Source organism: Drosophila virilis, chromosome 3, assembly GCF_030788295.1.
Source record: "Drosophila virilis strain 15010-1051.87 chromosome 3, Dvir_AGI_RSII-ME, whole genome shotgun sequence".
Lineage (NCBI taxonomy): Eukaryota > Metazoa > Arthropoda > Insecta > Diptera > Drosophilidae > Drosophila > Drosophila virilis.
In genome coordinates this window covers 18,058,247-18,076,867 of record NC_091545.1, presented here as the reverse complement: position 1 = coordinate 18,076,867, position 18,621 = coordinate 18,058,247, and the positions used below count along the sequence as shown (strand labels likewise).

The 18,621-nt window shown below is 41.6% G+C and overlaps 1 protein-coding gene across 1 annotated transcript in view; it reads left to right on the top strand.

Annotated features, from left to right (window-relative positions):
• Window positions 1-2,749: 2,749 nt before the first annotated feature.
• dpr10 (defective proboscis extension response 10) overlaps window positions 2,750-18,621 on the top strand; it is a 39,055-nt gene continuing 23,183 nt past the window's right edge. The window contains exons 1-2 of the mRNA XM_002047789.4: window positions 2,750-2,940; window positions 6,636-6,936. Coding sequence (XP_002047825.2) covers window positions 6,900-6,936 — 37 coding nt within the window. The 5' untranslated portion in view covers window positions 2,750-2,940; window positions 6,636-6,899. The remainder of the gene's footprint in view (window positions 2,941-6,635; window positions 6,937-18,621) is intronic.

Below are 18,621 nucleotides of genomic sequence, written 5' to 3'. Positions count from 1 at the left end.
GTCCCAGGTGCATGTCAGTTGGTCCCCAGCTAGCAGTACACCTGAGAGTATCTGTATCAAGTCACTTACAGTTTTCATTAATACTGCAGTTGAGATGGGTGGCTGGAGACGCCCCTGTACTCTGTAAAGTAAATATAAGTGCGTATTTTGTGTTGCATCTAAGGCGGAAGGACATGCAATTTGTTGCTGTTTGCCTTTGTTGGTATAGTATAGTCCTTTCTGCTGCCTTCCATTACGCTAACCCCCGGTGGACTCCCTACTGCATACTCCATGTTTCTTTGTCGCCATCGTGCATGCTGTTTGTTTTGTCCCGTCTGGCGCTCGTTGTTGTTCTTTGTTGCACCTAAATTGACAACAATATCGTTTCATTTGCTCAGTGAAGTGAACTCATCAGTGCCGAGATCCCCACAACCATTCCCGTGCACCATCCCCATATCACCTTCACCATGTAGGACACGCACTGGCACTTCATTTTTTTTTGCCATCTTCTATAGCTGCTGCTGGCGCTGGACTCCCGTTTGGCAGCTTGATTATATTGACTGGTAGTAGCCGGCGGGATGACATGACAATCTGGTCATGTGCCCGGCTTAAATTTTTGCTTTAGATATCTTTTACATTGTTGTGCGCAATGCAATTGTTGCTTGCCTGTGCCATATGAACAAATTAAACCAATTGAATAGTTCAAAGGTGCGGGCAGGGGCCGAGGGACTGTGCCAAAATCTCATTTGTGCAGTTGCTTGCCAGAGCGAAAAATACGTAAATTTGTTGTAACTAAATTTCTTCAGCATTCATTTGCATTTGTTATTACTTCGTCGGTTTTCCAGTTGCAATTCCTGAATATGCAACAATGCCCGGGACAAAGCAACAAACTCTGTTAGAAGATTAAATTCCATGCTGCAGCTGATTGCATTACCAGAGTGGGTGGTCCACTGCCCTATTTATTCGACCAAACTAAAAAATATTTTCATAAATCATAATATGCAATTTCCACATGCTCTCTACTAAATGTGTTCACATAAACGGGTTCCGCAAAACATTTAAATGAGAGCTCTAATAAAAGTTTTAAGTAATATACGTAGTAATAGTAATCATAATAATGATGTAAATGAAGAGTTCTTGTCTATTATTATGAGGGTCCTCATAACAAGATCAACTACAGTTCGGCTTGCAGTAAGCACAGCAGAAGCTTAGAAGTGTTCTAAACGTTATTTTAGATTGTGTAACTTAAAGCCAAACTTGTCTGGCTGCTGGTATTTTGAAAAGTTTAATACCTTCAGACGTGCCACATGCCTCTCATTATATTAAGACAGAGGCATGGGTTCACACATGGCAATAAAAGTTAAGGTTGAAAATTATGAAAACTATGTCGAGTTGGAGGACAAAGTCTAGCATGCAACTTGCCACTGGCACTTTGGTAGCCTGGCAACTTAACACTTTCAAGGTCAGGAGCTGATGGAATTAATTAACTTGTTTTATTAGCTCGCTAAGCTGTCGAAGGGCTTCACCTGCTGTCAAGGCAACATAGTCCGATCGGGAGTGTCCTCGTGGCTTGCCACAAAAGCGACAACTAATTGCCACATAATCAACAACAACAACAACAACAGCAATAATGTTACTGGAAATGAGCAAAGGAACAATGACAACCACAACAAGCAGCAACTATTGTGGGCGACAGTTGGTCGTTGGAGGGCTGTGAATCGGACTGGAATTTAAGCACTTGCGCTTTTTACCAACTCAATTTACGCTAATTACTGATTTTCGCCACAGCGATAACGTTGTTGCCTCTGTATTTGCCCAGCTCTCAGCAATCGCAAGAGATAAAACCCAACTTAAGTATATTTGTACGTGAAAGTCTAAGTATATGTACATATATACATCGCAGCTGCCGAGCCGCCAGAGCATCGTCAGCCTCAGCGCTCGTTGCCCATCTGCAGCAAGTTTCCGAATGCCAAGTGAATTTATATTGTCATTAGCTCTTTTTATGTAAAGTCGCGACACATTTTTCATTAAAGTTCTACGAATTCGCCGTCAAAGAGAACGGAACTGTGAGCGAGTTATACTCATGCGCGCTCTGTGCTGCGTTCTCTTTACCCGTTTTATCACTGACCTAAGGTCTTGCTGTTGCGGATGCTGTTGTCTGAGTCTGCCAGGCAGTTAGTGTGGATGCGATTGCTTATGGGACTATGGTAGTTTATTAGATATTAACACTGGTGAATGAATATTATATTATTGAACAGGCTTTTTCCAGTCAGAACTTTACAACTCAATATTCCGACAATTTTCGTTCGTTAAAATATAGCCGCTGTGTTTAAAAAGTTTGAAAGATCAGTTAATTTTGTTGTTATTAGACAAATTAAAGTTTTCTTATTTTTGCCTACCTCGACTAGTTTAATTTAAAAATTAACATTCTCATATTATCATCATCATCCTACCATTATTCTAGGATCAACGTTTAAAGATTTAGCCTTCTAAGCATTTTGCTTACAGAGCACAATTGAAAGAGTGACAAATTGAATTAAAGAGAAAAAGATTGCGGCGAATTGACAGCTGGCTGGTAGTCGGATTTGCCACATGTCGACGACGACAACAGCGAACCTAACGATGCCCGCGAAACACGAAGACGAAAGCAACAGAAACCGACAAACAGCACGAAGCTTCGTCCTGACAATGGATGAGGCTAAGGCTCGTCCAGTATGTTGGCTGACAAGTGCAAGGCCCAAAATAAGTTTCAGTTTCAGTTTGTGTGCGACTGCGACGGTGAACGCATGCGATATAAACGCAGCGGGTAACACGTGCGAGTTCGAACTCAAATCCAAATTCAAATCCGATAACGTATTCGATAACAACAAAGCCAGCGTCGGCACACAAACAAGTTGATATAAATCGAAGGCCCAAGACGTGAGACGAAAAAGTATCTGCAACCTGAATCAGTGTGTAAATGTACGTAGAGTCTGTGCGTGTGAGTGTAAACGGAAAGTTGAGACCAACTTCTTTAGAACGACTAAAAAAGTGCCAGCGTCGTAAATTTGGAACGTGTGAAAACGCAGGAAAAGGCTCATTGCCTCATTGCCGGCTTGGCAGGAGAAGAAATTGAAAGCCCTTTGTTGTTGCTATTGTTGTTGCCATTATTGTTACTGCCGCTGGCTTATGTCTTTTGGGGCAGTTTGCTAAAGCGCGCGACGCACGCGAATATTTTATGACATCGTTTCGAATTATATGCGATTTTTTTTGGGGCCCGCCCCGTGTTTGCAACTTGTTAGCAGTGGCAGGCGACAAAAGACGAAACTAATAAAATAAAAGCAGCAAAACGCACATACAACAAATAAAAATGTGTTTACGCCTACACGACTTGCCCCTCCCCTCCACCGCACTACTCGCGCCACCTCTGCAATACTCTGTCTCATTAGCAGTCAGCAAATTAAGTTGTTGTTTATTTAGCCCAACGTTTCCACAACACCAAAATAAATGAGCAAACTAAAAACAGAACTCAATACAAACACCTCACAAATGTACCAAATCGTCTTTGATCTATAGCCCAACCGATAAATGGAAAAGCGCGTCAAAACAAATTGTGCACACAAATTTCCCGCGCGGCAATATTTTGTAATTTAATACATTCATAGCCTTCGAGCGACACAAGAGTGACAAAAATTAATAGAAAACACATAAAAAATTAACTTAAAAATGTGCCAGCAATGCCGCGCTAGCTTTTAGTGGGAAACCCTGGGGTAGCTGAATGATCGCCAGCGGGCGCACAGTGCGTATGCGCGTTGCGTAAACGAATTTGTTACACATACGTCATGTTGTACAACAGTAAAAGACCAACAGCTACAATCGTTATTGCTGTTGCTGTTATTCTAGATGCTTTTGTTCGCCAAAAAACTTTACCCTTGATTGTTGCACTAAGTAGTTGAAGACAGGCAAGAAAAGTTTTGCCGAGTTTTAAAAAATAAGAGCACACATCAACAAAAGTTGAGACAAAGAATGAAAAAAGCCAAGCGCCAAGTTCTGTTTTGCTATTTTATCTGGATTTAAACTGTCACCGAACAAAAGTCAGACACGGACAAAATAGGAGCAATTCTTTCAATAGTAAACGCTTTAGACTTTGCCAGTCTCTGAAGACAGTTCAAGTAATTAATTGCAGCAAATATTTTATTATTCTATCAGAAAATACAGAGTTATCAATTGAAACTTGTAATTTAATATTTTACTATGCATTGATTTAGCGGGAAAACTCATTTTATTTGTTGAAAGGTTCAAGCAAATGAATATTAGAAATCATTTGTATTTTGCCATAGTATTAGTTATGTTTTCCTGGAATATTCAACTACCGGCATTTGTATCAAGTATGGCAATAATCATTAGGTTAAATGCAAGGAAAATCTGCGTAAATTGTTTTCAATTTAGCTAAACAACCAACCAGAATAAAAACTAGCCTAAAATAAGCACACAATGCTGTTGTATCAATAAAATATTCATGAACAATGCGCAGCGGTGTCGCACGGGGATACACTGAGTCGTAGCAATGCGGAAATGGCGTAATGGAGGGGGAAATGCGATGAAGGGCATATCATCTAATCACGGATACTAAGCATAATGGTAAGCGACGCCGACGGGGAATAGGAAAGTGCTCAAGAGCTGAGCAACAAACTGCAGACGTTTACAATTACACACACACACAGAGAGAGAGAGAGAGAAAGAGAGGAGGAGAGAGAGAAATAGAGAAAGTGCGACAAGTGGACTTCACTTGAGCTTGCACAGCCTTAGGCAACAATTACCAAGCCGCATACACTCACTCACCAGACACACACACACACACGTATATAAATGTATATATATATATACAAAAATAACACACAAAGAGCTTGAGTGCGTTAACACTTTTGAGAAGCACAGGAGCGACGGCGTTGTCCTGTGCCTTTCAGACTGCTCTTGCTGGCCCTTGCTCCTGTCTCTAATTCCATTACGGAAGCAACAGTGACAAGTGGCCCCCACAGGGCGCCATGCTAAGCTGGCTAAAAAGCCTGCTGCTGCTGATTGAAGTCTGGGACAGGGCAACATCAGTTGCCGTCAGTCATTGTACCTTTGAGATGACTTCTCTGCCCTGGCCTCAGCCGCAGCACCAGACCCATCTGTAGTTTGTAATTAGTTGGAGGCACTGCTGCAAATTTGCAACTAATTAGCTTTTAATTAATTTTACACTCCACCTACAAATCCTTAAGTGTCGTGCGAAAAGCCCAATGCCAGCAACTGCTCCAACAAATTACAAGTGTATTTTGGGCAGGATATTTATCAAGGCAGCTGATTGAGTAGTTTGATCCAAAAGTTGAACCTGCCGCAGGTCAAATTGATTGATATCCCTCTGACATACACTGAATAAATTCGAATATATGAGAAACGCCAACATTGCCAAGGGCAAGCTGAAGGTTGGCCAAAGGATGGGTCGACAGTTGGCGGGCTTCAATTTTGAGACGTGCCGAACCCTCCGGCCAATCTATTGCCACATTCCCATTTTCCAGATGATTCCCAAACGCCCATATGCAATAAAATACACACAAATATGTATGTAAATATCCTTATATTTACTTTATATGTTTTCCTTGCCTGTCCTATATTTGATTATAGTAAGTATGGACAGATTTATTTTTGGGCATGGTTTCTGAGTAACCCACATACAATACTCTGCAGGCATGCGTGCCAGTTCTCGTTCTTGTAAAAAATGAATCATGGAAATTATAGATAAAGTTTCTGCTTCAGTTAGTTATTAAATCAGTTAGTTATTTAGATTTTAATTGATTTTTTTACGCTGAAGGTGTTTGGAGCCGTTAAGCAACACCTGAAGGCAGGAGTTTGCCCGAGCCGACTCTATAAACTAATGTGAATGGAAGGTTAAGTTTAAATTTAGCTTCTTACCCAATTGTTCCATTAAACTCAGTGCATACTGGGCTGGTAATAATAACTGCGTGTTTAAAAATATGGTAAAGTTCCTTTATTCACTTAAATATTTAATATCAGTAATGTGATAGATGTTCGGAAAATTAAAAAATCAATATAGCAATGTGACACATGCAATGCTATATCTATTTCATGCATTTATTTCCAGCTTTTCACATTTGTTTGTCTTCAATCATAATAGATGGGAAAGCGTTAGGCTTTTGTTAGGTGAAAATGCGTAAATATGCCCACGCTTTTCAGCCGAGCGAACAGAATTATAAAAACAATGATAAATTTAATCAATTTAAGTTCGCAGAGCTGACAAAATCAATTTACTTTGGCCAAGGCGACAAAAAGCGTTGAAAACTCATGGCAAAAAGCAAAGCAACAACAAAATGGCATAAATAAAGGACTAAAAAGAAAATGGAAAACAAATACTGATATTTGGCCTAGGCAGCAGCAGCAACAACAACAACAACAACAGCAGCAGCAAAAACAATATCAAACGAAAAGCGGGAAAAAGGTTAAAAACAAACGAAACGTTAAAAGATTAAATTGTCTGCCGTTGGAATTAAGTGTTTTAAATGTCATTGCGAGTGTTTAATTCATGCGGGGCGACAGCAGCACAACAAGAAGTGGCTGTAATTGTTGTTGTTGTTCCGTGTGTGTGTCTGCAATCTGAATAAAAGTATCATTTACAGTGAGAACACAAAATGAAATAATACAACTATATTAGTAGAGAGATGTAAAAACACTTAAAGCTAATTGTAAATCGATAAATAAGCAAAAAAAAAAAAATTGTGAAAACAGTAGAAATTGTGACACTCACAGGACTCGAAAGAACAGAGACAGAAACAGTGAGAAAGAGAGAGAGAGAGAGAGAGAGAAAGAGAGAGCGAGAGAAGAAAGGAGAGACAGATCCAAGGAAAAAAGCACACGGCGCTGGACGCCGCTTTCATATCAAAATGTTAACCCTTTCGACGCTGCTCTGCTGCATGATGGGTAAGTTGCAAGTCGGCCAGGACACTTGAATGCTGTCATAGCGTCAGTTATATATACATACATACATATCAAATCCTGTTTAAGCATGCATAAGATTATCAGCGATTGCCGGCGACAACGAACCCAAACGACCCCCAAGTTATTATTGTGGTTGTGGCGGCACCCACAGCGAATCCTTTAAAAAACATTTGTGGCCCGGGCTGCGAAAATCCTGATTTATGTCTGCCTGCTGCGCTGCGCTGCACTGCGTTGCGTTCTCGTTCTCGTTGTCGTTGGCGTTGTCCTTGCCAGCAACATGGCCAATGCCAACCGCAGCATGGGCAAAGGCAGGCAAATAAAAATGCGGTCACACCGCCTTAGTCCACCCCAGGCATATCGTGTAACAGTAGCAGAGGCTGTGGGGTGAGTCATGTGCAGGGGCGGGCTGCTGGAGCTGCACTTTAAACTTTAAACGACATAACACAAATTGCTCTCTGCACATAATTATGCATAATTGAAAAGTGTAATTATGCCCGCGGCTCGAGCAGCGATTTTATGAGGCGCAGCATCAAGCTCAATCAAGTGTAGCAAGAAAATAAACAACGGCAACAACATCCGCCGGAGTGTGGCAACAAGAGGCAGCCGAGCACAATGTTTATGGCTCTCAGGTCTTTTTAATTGCTATCAGCTGCGGGCCAGGACCAAGACGTCATAAGCAGAGCTGCTTAAGCCTATACAGCTCCTCCAACCATCGGGAAAGTTCAAAAGTTAGGTTCTTCCTAAGTCTCGTTTATACTACGCAAGCCGTTTGCGCAAGCCTTTTCTGTGGTGCTAAGGCTGTTGATCGACTTGCACAAGCGATTTGTATAAATAATGAAATATTATATAAGTCGTTGACAACAGATTAACAAAGAGTTTGAACAGTTACCCTTTCTAAATATCGTAGAGTATGCGCAATAACAAAAAAAATTAGAATTTGCGCAAATCGCTTGCGGAGACCACAAGCTGAAGATACAAATATTTATATGTATAAAATTGTTAAGGGGCGTTACTATCAAGCAACCCGAAACCACCACGAAAATCACACGAAGGGGCTATCTTGGAACTGTCCAACTCGTGGTACTGCAAAAAGAACTCGGGTGGCCCCTTTATTTGTGTCCCGACAGACTCGGGCTTAGGGCAACAGTAAAGTGTCTCTTTCAGTCGTCTGGTACGACAAGCGTGACATACTGTCGAGGCTACAGTGGTTGCCATAATTACTTTGACAAGACAAATTGTTATATAAATATTTATATATTTCAATTAATTTTTTAAAAAAATTGTATTGATATATATTTTCTTTCAAGGATAATGAAAGGTAAGATACTGACGCACTCAACAAACAATGATAGTCAAAAGTAATATTCGTCAAATTGAGTACCACTGTACCGCCAACTTCATGGCTGAAATCAGTTTTGGACAAAAATCCGCTACTGGAAGCCGGAACGGAAGTGGCCATATCAAGCCGGGTGTTGGATCTAGAACATATAAAATTTATGGGATCCGAGATATGTCCATATTAAAGCTGCTTCTTTTTCTTACTTGGAGTTGGAGTTGTATATATTTTTCTGCTAAGCTGTTGGTTGTTCAGGTTTTTAACTTCTGGCCTTGTTTGTGTTTCTTCCCCTCAACCAGCGCTCACTTCAACGCCAGTTTTAGTTAGTGGAGTGGTTTATTTAGCTGCCTCTTGTGCCATGTGTTTTTATTGCATTAATTTTTATGGTCGCTGCTGTTGCTGCTGCGGCTCTTCTTTATGTTGCTGCTATTATTGTTGTTGTTGTTGTTGTTGTTTTCGGTGCTTTTGTTTTACTTTGCGTATGCCCCAAAGTAATAAAGTGAATTGGTTTTCTCAAATAATTTCCATTTTAAATCCAGTCGGCAAATCCGCACAAGCTATGCCTCCCTCACGCCCAACTTCGACCAGGCGCAGTAGGTCGGTCCACGCAACGTTTGTTGTTGGTTGTTGTTCTTCTTGTTCTTCATGTTTGTTGTTGTTGTTCTGCCAAAAGTGGCTTCATTTTCTCACATAAAATTGTTTTGTAAAGTTTGTTGAGATTTGTTTGGCGACAGCATTTGCAATTGTTTTTTCTTTTCCTGCATTCCTTAAGTTGTTCTTGTTGTTGTAGTTGTCGGTTCTTATCTATTTTCGGCGTTGAATACTATTTGCATTTTAGCCCAATGCGGCTGATGCCGTCAGTGTCAACAAGGCCTCAAAATTTAATTGAAATTTAGTGTAAACAGAATGACAGCCTGTCGATTATCCTGCACCCACCCATATCCGGACCCGAATGCCTCGAAACATCTAAGTCGATATTTCCGCGAAATCCTTTCCCGCGCAAATCCTGTCTACTTTGGCTTGGCTTCCAATTTGCCAAGCGCCGTTTGTATGTCAAAACTCGATACGAAACACGGCAAACATTTCGCACATGTCACTGAGCCAGTGAAGTTCTTGCCATACGCCCAACCTATGGCTGTACCTAACCCCAACCCATCCCTCTCGCTCCACACAAAGTTGGCTGTCAAAACAACACCAGCAACCTTGCATCTAGACTCACACACACAAACACACAAACATATACACATCACACACGCACAACACACCCCTCACACACTCCTTTGAATGTAAACGCGAATTGTTTACATATTTGCTTTGTGCATATGGAAATGAAATGGCAAATAAGCGAATGAAAGGGGAACAAAAATTACGTTGACTTTTCCAAATGTACATAAATGACATATAAACACACACACAAACACATAAAACATATACGCATGGGTGGGCCGCCAAGGCGCTGCCGGCGATAGCGGTAAAAATAACAACACACAGATTTTGTATAACCCCTTCTTCAGCAATCTGTCTCTGTCACACGCTGGCTTTAGTGTTAAGCAAGAGACTCTCGAACTGTGCCGATTTGCTATCTCTTTCTCTGTCTTTATCAGCCTCATTTTACGCTACAAATTTCGTGTAGACTTGCAATAAATTGACTTTTGATTGAATTTGACATAATAATACCCTAAAAAGTTAAATTGTGTTTGCGTTAGTATTTGAATTCTTGCAGAAATAGATTTGTTTTTTATTTTCATTTCCTATTTTAAAAAATACACTTTTCTGACCAATAGCCTATTGATGACTATTTCCCTTGACTGGCAATAAACACACCCCATTTAACCGTTTTCAAGACCTTTATCAATTTACTTATTTATCTATTTATTTTAATATTTAAAATGTATATTTATGCCAACGAAGTATTTGCATTCTTACAGAAATAATTGTGTTATTTTTTATTACATAAATTTCCTTCTACTATTTCTATATTTATTTAAAAAGCCGATTGGCAATTTGTACACCCCATTTGAGCATTTAATGGCTTTTGTCTTATTTACATTTGGGCTACGCTTGTTTTATTTCCAATTTATTTATTTATTTATTTTTTCTTTTTTTTTATTGGGATTTCTAGCAACATTTACTCTTGTCTGGCAACATTTTCAATTTCTCTGTACATTTCTTTATTTTGCTTATCAAAAAGCATCGCGTACGAATACATACAAAGAATATATAGCAGGGTAGCTAGAAAAAATTGAATGAAAATAAAGGGGCATGAACAAATTGTTTACGGATGTGTTTGCGTCCGTCTTCTAATCTTTGTTGTTGCCGTTGTTGCCACAACTGCCATTGCCATTGCAAAAAGGAAGTAAATGGGAGCATAGAAGCAGCCCAAAAACGAAAAAGGATGTAACAAAAATTCATAACAAAGTACATTTCATGGCAGTGCGAGCAACTCGTTCATCCTGTTCGGTTTCTTTCGGCTGCGTGTTGTGTCTGTGTGTATCTATGTGTGCGTGCGTGTGTATCTGCGTGTGCCTATGTGTGAGTTGGTTTTTTATTGTGTGTTTGGTCAGAAAAGGAAATTCACTTGACTTTTGGCTACAATAGTTTTCTTTTGCCGGTTCTGTGTTTGTTGTTCTTATTATTATTTCTGTTGTTGCCAATGTTGGCTGAGGGCATAAATAAGCTTGGATTGTGCTGCAGTTGTCGCCGCTTGGCAGCTTGACTGCGTTTTGGCCATGGCCAGCAAACTTAGATGTGGCCAGTAGGCAGAATACACACACAGGCACACAGGCGTACTTATTTATGGCAATTTGTCGAAAGTGCTTGGGCATCTATATTTATTAGGAGTAAGAGCTTTCCCAACAAAATAATCTTTCCAAACAATAAAATATGAAGCAAGAGTACGACTTGGCTGTCCATGTTAATCAACAATATATACACTACTCGAAATTGGAAATGTCACAGTTCAATAACCTGCCAACTGAAGATTATGGGTAGAGTATGATGAGATATTGGCTCATTTATATAAAGCAATTATTTCTATTGGACAATAGATACTCGTAAGCTTCAGTAATTTTGTCACTAAGTGTGGCCCTCAAATTATTACATATGACCTTTAAGGCACGCTCTGGTTACTTTTGAAGGCATGTGTAGCCACATTCTTCGTTAAATATATTGGAACTTCCGCTTTCACTGGTACATTCAAAGCCGAACCAATTGTTGTCATAATTGCACCACAACAGGAACAGAGCAATGCTCAGAGCTGCTACAACAAAGTGCGGCCACACCCAATGGGTCTGCCCTTAATCCCAGTCCCAGTCCCATTCGGTTACCAGTATCAGGGCCAAAACATAACGACCCCGGCTAGCTTTTATTATTCCGCTAAATTGATTTTGAATTTAGTTCAATGTTTATGGTCAAATGGTTGCGTTTTTGTGTCACCATGCTCGGTGTGGAAATAGCAACAAACGCTCATATATGGTTGTATACAGTACCTTTAGATTGGCCTAGAAACAGCCGCTGTGCCTTCACTTTTACCATGCTCTATCTATTTTTGGGAGCCAGTCAGCTAGGTGCGGCTCCAATTCTGGCTTGTGTACCTTATAAATCATGTTTGCTTCGATGCGTAAGCGACAGCAGCCCCTACGTCCTAGAAGGGATAAGCCGCTGGAGCCAAAAAAAAAAACGTACCTATGCCTAAAGAATGGCCGAAACGAGGTAAAAATGAAATCCCCAATCGATTTTCAAGCGCATTCAATAATTTTCCGACGGCCTTTCTATGACTTTAAGGCGCATTTCTGTGGCAAACTTTTTATATTATTTTTATTTATTTTATATTTTTGCCTCCATATTACTCATGCATATGCTTAGAGCGCGCTCCATGGCCAACGTAAGTGAGTTTATACATTTTTTATTTATTTCATATCCATTAAGTTCAAAGCGAAATGTGTCAGAGGAGGCGTCTAATGTATTGGCTGCTTCGGGACGGGCTCGGGCTGGGCGTCGGGATGCGTTGCGGATTGCTCTCCGGGCGCACATTGATTGCCAGCTTGGCTTCCCTGGTCTGGTAGAGTGTGGCGAGGCCTTGTCTGGTGTGATGGTTCCAGCGTTGAAATTTCAATTACTCAGGCAAATGATAAATGAACTTGTAGCCACAAATTTTCTCGCCTTTTGTCTGGCAGGCCAGGGAATCCATTATGAAGACACGCCGCAAACCGCCCACTAAGTATGTGGGCGTGTCACTCACATGTTCACATGCGAAAAGTGCAGTATGTAAAGTGATTGCGAAAAACTTGCGCAACTTTGCCCAGGCCAACAGTTTGCTCTGACCAAATATGCAAAGCCCCTTCCGGGTCATCATCAAAGGAGTTGTGAGTGGGGCCGGGGGGCACGGGTCTGCTTATATGCTATTTTCTGGCTGCAAAGTTGTCGTGACTTGACAGCTTTTGCTTGAAGCAGCTGCTGCCTGGTTACTCCATGCCTAGTCACGTTGGTATTCGCTTAATTAACAGCTAAAATAATAAAATGAGGGCAGGGCGTATATGTGCTTTAAATTGAGTTAATTAAGTGACATATCTGGCATGTCAACTGGGCATTAAATGTACTCGAATAAGTTCAAATGCACTCACAAACACACTCAGAAATCCACTCACAAATATAACTCACTTGTTGTTCGAAATTCATTTCCGCTATGCCAATTCATAGGTGTTATTGTTGTTGTTGCTGCGCCCTAGAATACTTCAATGTTGCTTTGTCAGTCAGCCGTGCATTCAACCAGCCAGCCACTATAAACATGCATCGACATCAACTTAATTGCATTTCATTCATTGGTAAGCAGCAGCAGCAGCTGCTTCGGCATCTAGTATTGTGCCTCTTGATGGGTGCGGGGCGGAGACACGTGGCGGTTTTCCCGGGAAAGTGGTGTGAAGTTTCATTTCACTTCAGTTCCATTCGCTGATGTGGGTGTTAAAAAGAAGAAAAAAAGCAAGCACAAAAAACCACATACAAAAATGTAAAGCAATGCTGAAGGAGCCGGAGGAGACTGGTGAGATCGAGGGAGGCTGCCACTCAGAAAGGCAGCGAACAGACGCCCCACAACAGTTGGCAAACAATGGGAGCAATGGCTGAATAAAAGGGTTAAGCGCAAACATAACTATCAAAAGTTATTTGGGTTTGTAATTTTTCGGAGTCTAAAAAAGTTATTCATGGTGTTCTTCAAATTGTATGAAAATTATATTTAAAAAAAGGTAAATTCTCTAATGATGTGTGGCAGGCCAATTAAATATTTAGTAAAAAACATGTTAAAAAAAATATTTTTGGTGACTCTCGAGAGTTAAAACAAATTTTAAATTCAGTCATACTTTTACGCCGTGTCACAAAGTCAGCCTTTGCATGGTTAATTTATTTTGTTGAGCATATGCTTCGATCCATAAGTGGATAATCATATAAGCAACTGACTCGCATATATATATATATATATATATATATAAAAGGCTTTGAACAACGTTTTCTTTCTCCCATGCATATAGGACTATGTTAGACTGTGAAGTTAAAATAACATAAGTCTAATAAAATGCCCTCGACAAATGACAAAGTGTCAGCTACAGTGATCTATGTCAATAAAATAAGGGCTATATATGTTCGTATTTGTATATTTTCTTCTTAAATATATTTGCTAGAATATACAATGTTACCCACTGTATCTTTTACTTGCCACTAGGCATTTATACACCCGCTTTTTCGAGCTCTCTTCTGCTTTCACATTCAACGAGCGTTGCTCATTGCTTCTGGTTTTTGCCGCGTGGCGTTGCTGAAATGGCTAAAATTGAGACGTCACCGTCATTTTACTGCACCGAACGGAAATACTAGAGAGGGAGCCGATGGAAAAGGATAGGGAAAAAAAAAGCAAACTTTTTAATTGAATTGTATGCTGCACAGCTTCAATTGCAAGTACGGTTCCGTTCAGTTAAAAAAAATCGGTGTGGGATTGACCTGAGCTAGGGTTAGGTTGGCAGCCAGCGACATTGTTCATACTTTAACTGTCAATTGGGAGTTGCAGCTAAGGATTTGACGTCTGTTTAGCGTTTTGGCACGTTTTACTGGCTATCCACCCCGCCGTGGCATCTGCTACTCAAATTTAGATGCCGCATCCGCTTGACTTAACGCGCGTGCTTAGATCCAAACAAGTAATGCAAACACTTACGACCGCACAGCTGCTGCCGGAACGAAATGGTCTGACTGAGATCTGCCAGGCCCTGGCAATGGTCTTGCCTCTTCTCATGCTACTGCTGCTGTAGCTGCTGCTTCTGGTTCTACTTTTTGTTGGCTTTTTTCCTTACCCCCACGCTTTTATTAACACAAATATTAATTTTTGCGGCGCTGCATGCGGCATGCGGCAGTCTTGTTTACACTGACGCCATCGGCAAGCGTCGTTGCCATTGTCTCCCAACTCTGGCCCACCCAGCTGGTATATATTTTTGTTGTTGCGTGTATCTCATTAAAGTCAAAGCGCCCAGCACGCACTTCAATTTGCATGAACAAAGCTTTGAGATGTCCCTTTTTCGCTGAAGCGGACCGACCTTCTGCCCGGACTATGGCTTCATTTTGGGCATTCTATGTATAACTTAACAGTGTAGAGCAGCAAGAAAATCTCATCATAAAACTGACGGCGTTGCGTCAAATGCATTTGGGCCCCTGTTGCTTATCACCAGAGCGATGGCAATGAACATAACGATGTCCATCAGCACAGGGAAAAGAAAACTTTACAGTAACGACAAATTGCATGGGGCATGGGCAGGGCCAGGTGTGGGAGTAGCTCTGCCTCTGAACGTGAATGTGTGTACAGAATGCCAATCGCACCTGACCCAATTCAGCGCTGATTTTGCTGAGCAGGCGGATGCGAAGTGAGACAAGGCTACATGTCAATACACTTTATCGGCATGTAATTATCAAGGCTTTGTCAAGCAGCTTGTGAGCAGAAGAGATTGTGCATTTTGTTCTCTTTAATATGGTTTTTAATTTATATTAATTTCCATTTAAACTTCTTTAATCTAGATGAAATGTAAGCTGTCTTGTTTGACGCAATTCTTCTTCTCTCCTGCTGCGATTTATCTTCTGATGTTTCAACGTTCGTTTTTAGTCACTAAGCCGTTTGATGGTTCTTGTCAATTGGCTTAAATTCAAATGGGATGATCTAACATTTTCATTTTCTGGGAGACATTCTGTAGCAATGTATAAGAATGGTGTCATCTTTCATGAATATACTTGCATACATCCTGCTCTCTTATATACTGGTTTCTTTCGCAACAAGGCCGTAGCTGCTTCCATCTTGGACTTACTCTTGGCACACAATAGCCGAGAAATGTTTTGCGCTAGTTCTGGATGCGGCAGCTCGCACCGAGAAGCAATCTCTGCAGGCGGCATGGCCATACATGCGGCTGTTGCACGCCTGGCTGCCTCTTTGGCCGCATCCTTTTTGCCACAGCTCCGCTTGGTATTTCCTGCAGCATTTGTAACGCATTTTTGCCTTTCCCCCATTCATCGCCGGTGTTAGTTTGCCGTGCGATTGCTTGGCAAATATTTTCTTAATTAGTTGGCACTGAGCTGCCTGAAAAACTTGGCAATTATACTTTTAACTCAACGGGCTCGACTTGCTGCTTCGCCCGGCTGACCAACTGTCAAGTGTGAAAAATTGCTACTGAAATTGCTGTACAAAATGGCTTTAAGAGCTCGTTAAAAGTCACGCAGCATATTGTTTAATTTATGCGTACGAAAACAGAAATTATATTAATTACGACTGCAATGCAGGAGCGTGGCGAGTGTGGGCAGAGGGGTCAACAGTGCAGCGTCCAACACGAGACGGCAACGAGCAAACTCTTAAATGTGGCCCCTGAATTTCGAGTAAATTTTCCCCCAAGTACAAAATAAAAAATGCATAAAATTTGCATGTCAAAAGTGCGTCGACAACGTTGTACTCCATTCGTTATGGCACAGCTCCAGTCCGCCCTCCCCCCAATCCCCTCTGGCTCGTCAACAGTGTTGTTTGCAAGCGTTCTGGGGCTTGGCTCAACCACAAGCGGTAAAAATTTTGCAATCAACATAACAATTATGTGGTGTTGTTGAAACGGGATTACAGTCGGGCAGGGGGGTTGGACTGCGAAAACAGATTGTCAAATTCTTAAAAGGAAACATAACGCCGTTCAGATTTATCTTGTTTGCATATTACAATGTGGCCCTGCCATATGCTTTAATAGTGCGTATACATTTTTAAAGTCCACGCAGCTAATTACGTGTGGGCTGTTTATACGATTTGTGTTTGCCACGGGGTGTTTAATGCCATCGCATAAATGTCGAAACGATGCGGCTGCCGCGCCACATGTTTGATTTGATGCAGACGTCGCGCTGATAGGGGACACGGCTAGCACGAGGGCTACTGAGCGGGGCTGGCTCATTGTCTCGTCTGTGCGTCTGGCTGGCTGCCTTCCGACTAAGCAAGATAAGTGAAATGTGAGCAACACGCACAGCAAATGTCAAAGCGTATTTAATGAGCTACCGCACCCCGCACCCCGCAGACCGTTTGCAACCGCTGCACACCCTTGAATGTTGCCGCGATATTCTGCGAAAATCACAAAATCAGTTGGCAAGAAATCTGATTGGGAGCTGGGGCAACCGCGGCAGCGACAAGGCAACATCGACAATGTTGTGGCAAATACTGTTCTTGTGCAGTGTGGGGTCTGAGCGTAGGGGCTGTCGGAATGACGACACCACGGAGCTGTAGATAAAGCTAAAGCATATGCCGCGATGCGTGTCAGCGACTGTCGACTGTCTGTCTTTCTTGGTGCCGTATATCGAGCGTAGCTGACATAGAGGGAGACGCCACCGATGAAGACACTGATGAAGTCTATGCTAAGTTGACAGCAACAAGGTGGAATAGACGATGTGCTCGGCCAAATGCCACGAGCGACAACAAATTGTTCAGGCAGCGACCCTTGAACGCGTCTATTGGAATAAAGGTGTGCGGATGTATTAACCCAGGTACATAATGTCAGCTGAGAATTTCAAAGAAATGTAACCTTCAATCCCGTCTGTCTGTGTATTGATTAAGATGGTAATTAGTAGGGCTTACAGAAAAATAATTGCAAAGTATAAAGGCAAATTAACTTGGGCATAGTCATATAAGATTTTCCGAAGAATGCATTTAATATATAATAATTTCCTATAAGGCTCTTACGTACTAAGCTGTGCGTCGATCAGCCAGAAAGTCAGTCGGTAGATATTTTGTAAGGATTTCTACGCATTTTGTTTAAACAATTTCTTAGGTATTTTGACGAGATTTGGCAGAGATGAGCTTTGCCACTTGGATGCCCTTGCATGCCATTGCCGTGGCTAGCATGTTACCACAGCCACAAGACTTTTCATTAGTGCAAGTGCTGCATAGCTCACACATACCCACGCACACAGATACACACACATGGGCATTCAGTGTGCGCTTCAAGCATTGCGGAACGTGCCAAAAACTATTGCATAAGCGCAGGCGGTCGACAATGCAAGAATAAATAAGGTAAAAAAGAAAGGCGTGCACAATATTTTCTTTTCCAGCTCTCCAGCGTCGAGCAACGGCAAACAAATCTCAGCCTTCGTACAAAAAACGAAAAACACAAAAGGAAGAGAACAAGAGTGTACAACTAGCTTCAGTCTACCGAAGATTCAATACCCTTAAATGCATGTTATGTGTGCCTTCTAAGGAATTATTTAAAAATAACTTGACCTTACATATTTATCAGCTACTGATTGGAACACTTATAGCAAGATCTCTTGATAGACTTATAGCAATAGGACCCATGTTTGAGTGCTAGCGTTGTTTTGGTTGTAAGTCGAGTTAATACAAACCTTATCCTTGCTAAAGATAACAATAGCAATAAGTGTTCTGGCCTGCTTAGTGATGAGCTTCTAATACCCTTTTCTAGTGTATATGGAAACCTTACTGGCGCCATGTACTGCCCATAAATGTGGGCAGCAGACAACCAGTACAAATGGATGATATTGGAATTGCAATGCGTTTGGCAATCAACTCACGACTCTAAAGCAGAAGCCGCAGTAGCAGTGGCAGTAACTATGGCAGTGGCAGTCAAAGTCGTGGCGGCAATCCGTAGCTGCCAAAGCACTACCGAGTTGCTGCCACGACTTTGACTGCCATTTGGCATTGCGCATACGCCGCGTTGCACATGTCGCTGCTGCTGCCGCTGCTGTTGCTGCATTGGCAACTGGCTACGAGGCGTGTGTTAATAATGCGTGACATAAACTGAAGCCCAGGCAGCTTCCCAGATGGTTGACTGCTC